The following is a 12,791-nucleotide window of genomic DNA, read 5'->3' on the forward strand; positions in this document are numbered from 1 at the left end:
TTTCAGCAAAAGAGTGTATTTGATTTCAAATTAGACTTCATATCAATCTGTTACAAGCTGTAGTGCTTTGTTTCCTACAATGTTGGATAAATGGATAAAGCAGCAAAAGTAGATCTTGTACCCTTCTCCAGTCTGTATCATGTAGACCTGATATAGTTGCTGCCCAAGGAGAGGCAAGGGTAGAAATGTCTTTTCCAAATCCATTGGGTCATAGTCAGTGCAAGCCCTACTCAGAATGGACCCATTGAAGTTAATAGATATGTCTAACTTGTTGTTATGTGCCTCCAAGTCGACTACGACTTATGACCACCCTATGAATCAGTGACCTCCAACAGCATCTGTCATGAACTGCCCTGTTCAGATCTTGTAAATTCATGTCTGTGGCTTCCTTCATGGAATCAATCCATCTCTTTTTTGGCCTTCTTTTCTACTCCCTTCTGTTTTTCCCAACATTATTGTCTTTTTTAGTGAATCATGTCTTCTCATGAAGTGTCCAAAGTATGATAACCTCAGTTTCATCCTTTTAGCTTCTAGTGATAGTTCTGGTTTAATTTGTTCTAACACCCAATTATTTGTCTTTTTCGCAGTTCATGGTATGTGCAAAGCTCTCCTCCAACACTGCATTTCAAATGAGTTGATTTTTCTCCCATCTACTTTTTCACTGTCCAAGTTTCACATCCATACATAGATCGGGAATACCATGGTCTGTATGATCCTGACTTTAGTGTTCAGTGATACATCTTTGCATTTGAGGACCTTTTCTAGTTCTCTCATAGCTGCCCTCCCCAGTCCTAGCCTTCTTCTGATTTCTTGACTATTGTCTCCATTTTGGTTAATGACTGTGCAGAGGTATTGATAATCCTTGACAAGTTCAATGTCCTCATTGTCAACTGTAATGTTACATAAATCTTCTGTTGTCATTACTTTAGTCTTTTTGATGTTCAGCTGTAGTCCTGCTTTTGTGCTTTCCTCTTTAACTTTCATCAGCATTCGTTCCAAATTGTTACTGGTTTCTCCTAGTAGTATGGTATCGTCTGCATATCTTAAATTACTGATATTTCTCCCTCCAGTTTTCACACCTCCTTCATCTTGGTCCAATCCCACTTTCCGTATATGTTCTGCATATAGATTAAATAAATAGGGTGATAAAATACACCCCTGTCTCACACCCTTTCCGATGGGAATACTCTATTGGTATGCCATCTGTTCCTGATGATTTGTTTTTTCCAAGTATTTTAAAAGCAGCTTTCACCTCACATTCTAAAATTTCTGGTTCTTCATCATACGGTTCCTCTGTGAATGAATCTGTCATCCTGTCATCTCTTTTATAGAGTTCTTCAGTGTATTGCTTCCATCTTTTATTTCATCTCGGTCAGTTGATTATTGAACATCCTTACTCTTGGTTTAAATTTCCCTTTAATTTCTCTAATCTTTTGGAATAGGGCTCTTGTTCTTCCCTTTTTCTTGTCCTCTTCTTATTCTATACAATAACTATTGTAATAGTTCTCTTTGTCCCTACGTACTAGTCGCTGTATTGTTGCATTTAGGGTTCTGACCGTCTTTCTATCTCCTCTTGCTTTTGCTTTCCTTCTGTCTTTATTTATTTATATTTATTTATTTATTGAATTTATTAGTCGCCCATCTGGCTGGCTATCCAGCTACTGGCATCAACCAGAAGGGCAGTTCTGTGCAATGCAAAGATGACATTTTCATCAACTCAGTAGAAGATGCCTTAATATTTTAAGAGTTTCTTCAGTCTTCCATTGAGTTCTTTCTCTCTTTTTAACTAGAGGTATTGTCTTTTTGCATTCTTCCCTGATAATGTCTCTGACTTCACTCCAGAGTTCTTCTGGTTCTCTGTCAACTAAGTTTAAAACCTCAAATCTGTTCCTTATTTGATCTTTATATTCCTCTGGGATGTTATTTAAACTGTATTTTGGCATTATGATTGCTTTGTTCTTCTTTAGCTTTACTATGATTTTAGATATTATCAGTTCATGATCTATACTGCAGTCTGCTCCTGGTCTTGTTTTTGCAGAAAGTATGGAACTTCTCCATCTTCTGCTACCAATTATATAATCAATTTGATTCTTATATTGACCATTTGGTGATGTCCACGTGTACAGTCGTCTTTTTGGTTGCTCAAAAAATGTGTTTGCAAGAAACAAATTATTGGCTTCACAGAATTCAATAAGTCTTTCTCCTGCTTCATTTCTGTCTCCTAAGCCTCATTTTCCCACAGTTTCTAGTTCTTCTCTATTCTTTACTTTTGCATTCCAGTCCCCCATGATTATCAGCACATCTTGTTTTGGTGTGTGATCAATTTCTTCCTGTACTTCTGCGTAAAATCTCTCCAATTCCTCTTCTTCTGCATTTGCCATTGGAGCATAGACTTGGATGATGGTTATGTTGATAGATTTCCTGTTAAATCTTATTGATATGACTTGCTCAGCCCTTGCATTGTAGCTCCTAATTGCTTTTGCTACATCAGTTCTCACTATTAAAGCAACCCCGTTTCTTCTTGATTTCTCATTTCCTGCATAAAATATTTTGTAGTTGCCTGATTGAAAATGTCCCATTCCCGTCCATTTTAATTCACTCACGCCAAGTATCGTAATGTTGATGCGTTCCATTTCTTGCTTGACAATTTCTAACTTTCCTTGGTTCATGCTTCTCACATTTCATGTTCCTATTGTGTGCGTCGTACAACTCCCGACTCTCCTTTCGCATCTGTGCGCATCAGCCTCTGGGCTTCCTTTCAGCTTTGACCCAGCTGTGTCATTAGTCACAGCGCTACTCGTACTTGTCCTTTGTTCTTCCCCAGTAGCTTGGTGAGTGCCTTCTGACCTGGGGGACTCATCTTCCAGCACTATCTCGTGTTGCATTTTGGATACTCTGTTCATAGGGTTTTCATGGTAAGAGGTATTCAGAGGTGGTTTACCATTGCCTTCCTCTGAGTTTGGATGCGGTTTTACTCTGAGTCGGATCTAGTTGGATGCAGCCCTTTATCTTTTGGGGCAGTTGATAGCATTACCACATGATGCAACCCTCTTTGAGTTTCACCCTGTGTTCAAGCTTTTTCTTTTCAATTTTAGAGTCAGTTCTAATCTAGAGTCTCCCAACTCATTTTGCCGGCCTTCCCTTATAGGTCATCTATATAGCAACCAGCATTCTGCTTCCCCAGTCAACCAGAACTTACTTGTGTCCTCTTACTGTCTCTATAATAGTTTCAACCAGGTTTGGGACTGAAAGTTGACCTGGTTTGGGGGAATTCTCAAATTTGGGCTTGGCCAGTTAGCCAAGCTATTATCCATGGTTGCCAATGAGTCCTTTCTTCCCTGAGTCCTTTGAACTGGGGGAAAGGATGGAGTCTGTGTTCTTGAACTGGGCTTTTGCAAAAGGCGCAAGTGGTGCCTCACTACTCCTGCCTTCTGAAAAATCCTGTGGGGTGGGGAGAGAGACCATCCCTCACTTCCTATCTCATATTCTTCCTGGAGGAAAAGAAGGGTAGTTTCTCTCCCTTTCCTTTGTTATTTCATAAGCAGCGGCAATAGCAGAGAGGGGGTGAGGGTTCTTCCTGCAAAAGCCCTGCTCACAGGAGAAAATCTGCTTCTCCTTTTCTCCAATACATTCTTTGTGGAGGAAAAGAGAGGTAGTTTCTCTCCCATAAGCAAGGCCTTTGCTGGAACTGTAGGCACACTTGCCAGATGGGAGATGGGCATTTGCCACTGCTGAGCAGGCAAGTAAATTTATCAAAGCCTGCTGTTTACTAAGCAAAGTAAGGCACAAGTTAGTTAATTACAGGAGTGGTTTGATAGTGTGTGTGCTGAAAATCTTGAGCAGGGGTGGGGAGTCTGTGGACCTCCAAATATTGCTGGGTGACACCTTCTATCATACCTGACAATTGGCCATGCTGGCTGGGGCTGATGGGAGTTTCAGTCCAACAAAATCTGGAGGGTCACAGCTCTCCCACTCCTAATTTAGGGAGGAAAATAGTTCTACAGGTTTCTGGGATGGATCAGTTTGAGTAAAAACTGACTGTTGATTGGCAAGTGTCCATGACATAACTAGCATCCGCCAACATCATTGTAGACAATCCCTGAAACAGTTGCTTAAGAAAAAAAGCTTATGAATATAGAAGACAGCACAAGCAGGGGAATAGGATAGAAGGCAAGGCTGATCCAGCATTCTGCTTGCTGATGGGTGCAACTTATAGACAAAAGTATGAAGCCACATTCACACCTTGGAGTTGGAGGTGGTGGTAAACCTGCTTGCAACTGCTTTTACAATCCTACACTTGCCTTCATCCTTAGAAATTGCATGCCTTGCTTTTGACAACCCTGAATATAGGATTTGTTCCATTACTCTTTAAGCAAAGGATAGTGAGCTCATTTATGTTGAATGTGCTGGTGCAAGCTTCAATCATAGGAGGTAGATAGTTTAACTTTTTTTTTACAACTTATGTACATGTGTTTGATAACTTAGCAGTTGATGTCTTGCAACTTACTTCCTTGGGAAACATTGTTAAAGTGAGAGGAAAACTGTCTGTAGTCTTTGCCCTTGATAGCCTTTTCACATGGGCAGGTTATCATAGTGCTGCAGTAATTTAAGTGATGAGTATGCATGTGTGAGCTCTCACCTAGCCATTGCTATTCATGACAAACGGTCACCAGATTTATCCAGCATAATGTATCCACTAGTGCTACTATTTAGCATTTATTGTGTCAGCAGTAGGCTAGGCACTATTTAAAGCATACAGAAATTATGTTGTCCCTGGCCCAGAGGGATTGCAGTTCAAATCAGATAGATCCTAGGGGCTAGAATAATGGATAAAACAAAGCAGTACAAGATCATGGAAATGGAGTTTGTCACAAAGCTAAATCTGATATGCCTACATGGTATGAATGAGGCACAGAAAACATAGAACTTAGATAACTCCTTGACTGCAAAATTAGTAATCTCCTTTGCGTTAGAGTGCTTACAATCTGTATTAGCCAGCTGATAGCAAGTACATATAATATTTTTCCTCTTGTGAAAAGATCCGCTTTTTAGCTTGGCCTCCTGCAATGGACCATGTGCTTTAATGTGTCACTTTAGATTGTAGAATAAGATAACACCTTTAATGACATATGCATTTCCTCTCACCCTTGAATGTTTCTCTGTAGCTGTTTGACAGACTCAAGCTACAAGAGTCCTTGGTTAAAAAAGATGATTCAAAGATGGCCACTGGCCTGCCAACACTTCCATGTGATCCCAGGACACATGGGCAGAAGTCTGAGTCAGGTTGGAGAAAATTGGAGGAAGAATGTGGAGCGAAGAAACGCTCGAGCAGGGAGAGGACGCGCAGCTCTAGCTTGCCTCGAATCTCTGGGAAAGCGATTGACCTGCCTGGCAGAATCTCTGAAACGGAGGGGACGAGTGCAGGTGGCCCAAGAGGTCGGTCACGAAAAAAGCGAAAGCCCAAAGTGGATTATCAACAAGTTTTCACGCGACACATAAATCAGATTTTTATTCGGGGGGAAAATGTCTTGCTTGTTCATCTAGCCCATTGATCTGATTGACTTTATTCGAACAGTAGTATGAACAGTAGTGACAGCTGTATGCTACATTGTGAATTATTGTATAATTCTTTCTCTTCCTCTGACCAGAAGGGAGAAAGGGTAATGGATCTCGAAGGCAAGAACATCTTGAGCACTAATTGCCAAGTTGTTTGTAGTAGAAGTTGGCTCAAGGATGTTGCTGCCTTCAAAGAGACAGATGTCCTAAGTCATGAATTCATGGAACTTTGTGATGATGTGGGATAAGTATCACTATATATTTTAAACCCACACAGTCAGAACTGAGTGACATTCCAAACACTCTGTTTTTGCTAAATGTCTACAAAAAAAGCAGAGTTTGCTGTTGACCTTGGTGCTTCATTGTGGAATGCTACTAATATAAATTGTGGAAAAGCATGCTTTTAAAAATGGTTATGGAATAAAGCTTGTGAAAAAGGAGGAATGGCTTTAGGTATTGGCTTGCTTGGACCCCATCTATCCTACCTCCTAATAGTGCATGGCCAGGGGTTGGGGGGAGGTATTCCAGAGTTGGACCGCAGTGCCCTCTGGTGTCCAAACTGGTATCTTGGAGAAAAAGTAAATGGAAATGGAATATGGTGGTCTTTGCTGAGGAACCTTTCTCTCTAATTCATTTTTATTTGTGATCAAAGGCAGTGTTTGGCCTTTTCTTCAGTATTTATACAGCCTGTGGTCTTAACCCATCCTCTCCCACTCCCCTCTGCATGCCACCAGCAAACTGTGAATGTAGCTAAACACATAGCTTCTCTACCTGGAGCTTGTCTCAATGTATATATAGTAAATTGGGTTTAAACAACCCAGAAATTGCAATCCTGTCTTTTATAGTTCATTTCATCTATTTCTGTGGTGTAGTAGTAAAGGCTAAGGCAATGTGCATATATGTTGCTTAAAATAGAAAAGATGGTGTTTTATGCCAGGCACAGTTATACGTTATCTAGGTGGCTTTGAGATGCTGTTTTCCCTGATGGTGATCGTAGAGAATAATTTGCTTGTGATATCTACAAGGATATTCCCAATTGCTTCCAAGTTCTGAATGACACATCTCTAATGCTAGTCTGATTGCTCCTGAGAAGCATGTTTTAAGACTACTGAAAAGTATGCATGGTGATTATTTAGAAAATCAGTGCTATTAATTATTTCCTCCTTGTTATTCAGTAATTGTCAGAAGAAACACTGCAACATACTGTAACAATACATATATATAAACTGTATGCCAAGATAGATTTTTATGATGTAGGATAATAATGCCCTCTGTTTACAGTGAGTATATGTAGCACTCCAGTAGCTGGACATTGCCTCCATAGTGCATATAGGAATGGAATGAATCTAATATTGGGAGGCATTTTAAAAATCTCCATAGAAACTCTGTAGAAATTATGAAACTTGTACAGAAACACAGTCTCTCATTAAAAATATATAGGTTATTTTGTAAGTCATTCTGATTTTCAACAATAACCTGGCAATCTTGTAACGAGTGAGGTTTTCCACTAACAAGTTGAAATATAGCAACTCTATGTGGAACTAGATGTTGCATGTAATTCATGATTCTTTTTTCACGCTTTTAAATACATTCATGTGTAGAGCTCAGTTTCCCTCCTCTATTTCTCCAGCTCACTTATGGGTTGCAAAATTGGGTGATGATGATCATGGTGGGATCTCCCAACAGTTTCAAGTGAGGGGGGGAGTATTTGTGCCAGAGTTTCTGTGTGGAGGCAGCCACACAGTGCCTTGAAATTAAACACAGCCAAGGCAACATGTGGGATACACAGGAGCTTTGCGCAAAAAAGAACATAACGAAAAGGCAGCAAGAGCTGCTGCTAATGATTCACCTTCTCTCAAAACTGCTGGAGAATTTTGCCCTGTCAGAAAATATTTGATGAAATGGCCTCTATTTGGGGAGCCCAGAATTTCATGCCCACCCCCAAATCTGCGGCTGCAGTTTGAAATGGAAGCCCAATGTAAGAAGTGCTTCCTAACCATTTCCCCTCATGCTATCTTTCCTGGGGAATCCTTATCTGAGATTAAAGAAGTGTGGAGAAAGCAGCAGGAAAATAGCATGAGGAGAAATGGTTGTGCACCCTTGCTGTGGCATTCTGCTTTCAATTGTGTGAATAAGAAGCATGGAATGACACACCATGTGTTGTTCTGCCCAGAGTATTGGGAATTTCAGGGGATTAGACATTGTGTTATCAGCCTAATAGCGCTCAAGATGACAAAGATGGAAAGGAAGAGAAAAGTGCTAGAAAAATAAATTGAACCAAACTTGAATTTCCATGTCATTTGATACGTTTAGTGTAACCTCCTGACTTGATATGTAGCCTTCCCATTGAGTGTGGAATGGGATATGCAAAATGCCTTGTCTTGGATTATGTCCTTTCCTCAGGTCATTCTTTGCCATACTGTACTTTAAAACATACAGCACAAAACTATTTCTCGTCTGCTTCATTTTAAAAAGAAATCTAGGAACATGAAATAGTAGTTTCTAAATTCCCCAAGCAGCTTCTCTTTTGCCCTTTCCAGTTTGGCTTTTCCCTGTCACTTTTGCTACAAAGGCTATCGCAAAAATGATCCTAAGAGATTCTCATGGCTGGATTGAACGGGTTTTGTATCTGTTCATGACCTTCTCTGTGATTCTTTTCTCCTCAAAGTACAGATGCTTCTGTACTCTAGAGAGTTTTCTTTTAACTTAAAATGTTCACCTACATATCTCTGTTCTTTTTTCAAAAAATACCACTTTTTCTTCTTTTGGAGGGGAGTCTTATCTGTTCTTGGGCTGCTTGCTCTTTCACATTCTGTTTTAGTAAGGTTGAGCCCCACATAGATAATTAAGTGGACCGTCACGTTTTGCTGTGCTCTCTGTATGATTTTTCCTTCAGTGGTCGGTTTCCAGATTATTTAGAAGACAAATGCTTTTATATTTGACAAAATCCATTCTTCCTGACTGCCTTCTTGCTTTCTCCATCCTGAATCTGAAGATAATTATTGATTTGATTCATTTTACCAGGTTGCTTCACTCATGGTTCTTTGCTGATAATGCCATTGTTAGTGAGTTTAACATCCATTGTTTTGTTGCTTTATGTTAATCAAAAGCCTGGTTCTGTAAGTTTACTACTTCATGCTTCAGTATTTACATTGCTACTGTTTTTGTCTTCCAGAATCATTTTCTGCATTCCAGTCCTGCAGTTATTAGTGTGAAAGAGCTTCCAGATAGGCATCAAGCTCTCCTGCCTGCAGGAGCTTACCATTCATTTCAGTAGAACGACAGAATCAAAATACACAAAGCAATGCTATTTGGATGGGGGGAGTGTGTGTGCATCTTGGCTGCATTAGTCTGTGCTTTTGCCTTAAACTTGCTCTTTCAAATTGGCTCTTTTGCCCCTTGGCTGGTGTTTTACTACATCTATTGATATGGAGTGGGTAACTCTCCAGTAATGGTTGGTCCTCAGCCCATCCATAAAAAAGAAAAAAAATAGCTAGGTGTGGAGGACTAAGACCAAAAAGATCTGTGTGGCAGCATTTTACTCAGTAGGTGTCACATTTGAAAACCCCCTACCCATGTGGGTCACCGAGGTGCAGGCCCTCCCTTAGCATGTGCCAGGGCCCGGGGCAAAAGCATAGTTGGGGACACCCCACATTCTTTATATATTTAGAGAGAGAGAGAGATATTTTATTTATGAATATGTGTAATTATATTCAACACTCAAATGAACTAGCGGCACAATTAATTTATAATCAAATTCACGCCTCTGTTGTCTTGGCACTATTTTTCTCTCTCAACGTGAACAGTACTAGATACACTATTTTCTCATTGTACTAAAAAAAAAACTCATCAGATGTCCACTTTTACAAGCTTAGAGCATCCAAACATATTTCTGCAACTCTGTACTGAAAGGGTCTGCTTCTAGTCTATCCTGTAATCTGACAGGGGTTGGAACACCAGTCTCTGTATCTTCCTTTACTCATGAGGTAGAAGACATGTAGCTTACTAACTAAAGGATGAGGAAACGGAAAAAGAGCCTATAAAATTTTAACACACACACACACACATGAGGCAAGACAAATATTTTGTTCTTGTTGCAGCACCTAACCTTAGTGTTGCAAAGGAAAATATGGCCTGTTAATCTATAACCACTGCCTGGTAGTAAGACACAACGAACTCAACTGCACTCGATGAGCAGGGAGGAAAAGCATCCCACAGCTCTCTTGTGGAAGAAAGCCATAGTCAAAATCCCTTCCCTCTCCCTGTCCTGCTTTATTTGTTTTTAAGCGTGAGAGTTCAAATCTTGCTAGAGGTCACACCCTCTGATCTGGCTCCATTACAGGAGAAGAAACAGGAAGGTGAGCACGACTCTGAGGTGCGTTGCGAAACTCCTTAGAAAAGCGAGCGGCGGCGACGACAGCACTTCTGCAGCTCTGCACCTTCACCTTGGTCTGCCTCGCTGCCGCCACCACCACTCTCCTGCCTCTTCCCCTGTGCTGAACAGAGCTGCCTCTGCAGTGCTGCCTGAGGCGGAAGGGAGGGGAAAGAAGCTTCTTCGTCCTTCTCTCAGAGGCTTTCCCCCCTTTCTGCGGCAGGAAAGCCGACAGCGGGAGGCACCAGCTGCTAAAAGGGGAAAGGCGCGGGAAGGTGAGAACAGAAGCTTCCTTGGGCCCCCCAAAGCGTGGGGCTGGGGGCAACTGCCCCACTTCCCGGTGCCTAGGGGCGGCTCTGCCCAGGTGCCTGTAGTATTTCTATACCAGTGGAATGAAATACGGTCACCATTTTAGTACCATTGCAAATATGCTTTTTTTTAAAGACCTCCATGGGGAAGTAACAGTATTTAACCCCACCCTTTCGTTTGAGCAGGAAACTGTGCCTCAGTTGCTGTTCGGCAGGTGGGGTTTTTTTCGTCACTGTGGCACTTACTGAACCTCTTCCTTGCTATTCAACTGTTGAAGCCAGAGATGCCCTTTTGTGAAGAGTTGGTAAACCTTTAAGGGCAGATAGTGTGGCAAACCTTTATGTATGACTGAATAGTCCAAGGTGAAGGCAGTAACTGTGTTTTTGGCAGCCTGAATGAAAGTCTTAAAGCTCAGGTTCTTCCTGCTGTAGACCACCTGCCATTTTGAGGGTTTTGTGTAGTGTTGTGATCCTCCTACTCTAGTTATAGGGAAAAATAATTTCCTATCTTGATTTCACCATTTTTGCCTGAATATTAGTTCAATGGTGCATATTTACACTTCTGTCAGTAAGAATCTACAGTGTGTCAGATACTGATTGCTCATTGCACACAGCTCACAAAGGGCACTCTGGGAGTGGTTGAAGCATATTTTAATTTGGTTTTCCTAGTTTGCAACAGAAGTTCTTCTGTGGATGAAGATGCAGATACTCAAATTTCTATTCAGCACTAGGGATACACCAGTGCCTTGTTGAAGCTTTTCCTCAAAATGGATTCCAGAGGCCTACTTTAGTGGAAGAGTCATGTAAATAACTTTTCTCTTGATGTATACAATCCTTTTTAGATTTCTCTGAAAAAGTGCTATTGCTCTTTGCTGTCAGAGGAGAGCCTGTCACAAAAGAGAAAAAGGCTTGTGATATTTCTGGATACCTGTTTTATTAGCTTCACAACGGAACAGGATTAGTGCACCTTAGATTCTGTCAGATATGTAATCATTTAGAGTGAAAAGGAGTTTGATCAGGTTGTGTACAAACATATCTAGTCTGTTTCTTCCCTTTTCTCCCAAAAGACTGGAGCTTTCCCTCGGGGGGTGGGGGTGGAGAAAACCCTGAAAGCTGCTTTGGGCTCCTTTAGCAATTATGTTTGATTTTCACTGCTTCAGAGCAAAGTGCAGCTGTATCCTTGTATCTTCTCCTTGATAGATCAGTTTTAAGCTGAGAAAGAGAAATACTCATACAGCTTATCTATTGACATTGTTAGAAATTTCTCCAGCTGACTGCTGTGCTGATGGAACATACTTGCCCAGTTTAATTGTATAGGCTGGGCTTCAGCACCTAAAGCTAGGTAAGTGAATCTGTACTGCGCTACCCATTTTAAACTGGTTTGTTTTACGGTTTTCCCTGTGAATCTTGGAAAATACAGTGTTCTGACTGTAGTTTGAATTGAACTGCAGTTCCCAGGGTTCTTTGGCTGACCACCATGACAGATTCAAAACTGATTTGAATTTGTAGTACAGGTATAGCCTTAGCATCAGTCATTGGGTTTGATTCTTCTGTGCCCTTTGCTTCCTGTGTCCTTTTTTCCTTGGTGAGTGATCTCATTTGTAAAATGGGGGTAATGCTTGCATCTTTGGAGAATATATGTAAACAAAAATAGCAAAAATACCTATTACAGAGTCCACATCCTTTTTCTTGATATTAGCTCTCTAGCTTTCCAACTTAACAGTTCATAAAGGATACAGATATCTGGTATTTAATACACAACTAATGCCTGTGAGCAAAGCAAAACCCTGAGTTTGCTGAAAGTATATGTTTTACCCTTTCAGAGTACTTGGGATTGGAAAGAATGTGCAAGTTGTTTAATCTGTCTTCCTGTTTTATTTCTGAGAAGAAATCGCTGCTACGAACTTAACAATGAATGTATAGCTTTTTTTTTTGCTTGATGAATGTAAATTTCTGTATACAAAAGGGTTCAACCTCTAAGGCAATAAATATATTGATGTAACATAGACTACTCCAGAGTTACTTCTTACAGACTAATTTTTAACCAGTTTTAATGTATTTATTTATTTGGACAACCTATATTCTGAGAATTGTGAAGCTAGGAATATTTGTGCACTTACCCTGTTTTTCTGCAGTAACCTACAATATAATTAAACTATCAAAACAAGCAGCTAAGAAGTGGATAAAAAAAGCAGTTGCCTTAAAACTATTCACCATCATCTATTAGCAGAACACAATCATCTTGAGGCCAAAAGCATGACTTTTTAAAGGGGGCGGGAAGAGAAGTCTAAGCAAAATAGAGTCCACTGCTAAGATTAGCCCATCATTTATGGTTGCTGGAAAAATTATCTATTTTCTGTTAAGCGGTTTAGTTGTTTGCAGAACTGGGATGAATAATGCTTTTGTATTTCAGAGAATGCATTTGCAAGGGAGAGAGAACTCCCCCTTGTGTAGAAACAAGATGATTTCTGAGGTAAACGTTTTCAGTTTGGGGATGTATAAATTGATTTATTCATAGTTTAATGTTAAAAGGTTAACTGTCTGTGAACTGTTAT

At 40.4% G+C, this 12,791-nt stretch overlaps 1 protein-coding gene across 1 annotated transcript in view; it reads left to right on the forward strand.

Moving 5' to 3' along the window:
• The window catches only part of LSM11 (LSM11, U7 small nuclear RNA associated), a 28,033-nt gene extending 15,795 nt beyond the window's left edge, over nt 1–12,238 (forward strand). Inside the window, exon 4 of the mRNA XM_061617494.1 lies at nt 5,166–12,238. Within this exon, the coding sequence (XP_061473478.1) occupies nt 5,166–5,552 (387 nt within the window). The 3' untranslated portion in view covers nt 5,553–12,238. The remainder of the gene's footprint in view (nt 1–5,165) is intronic.
• The last annotated feature ends 553 nt before the right edge of the window (nt 12,239–12,791 follow it).

This window comes from Rhineura floridana, chromosome 3, assembly GCF_030035675.1.
Source record: "Rhineura floridana isolate rRhiFlo1 chromosome 3, rRhiFlo1.hap2, whole genome shotgun sequence".
NCBI lineage: Eukaryota > Metazoa > Chordata > Lepidosauria > Squamata > Rhineuridae > Rhineura > Rhineura floridana.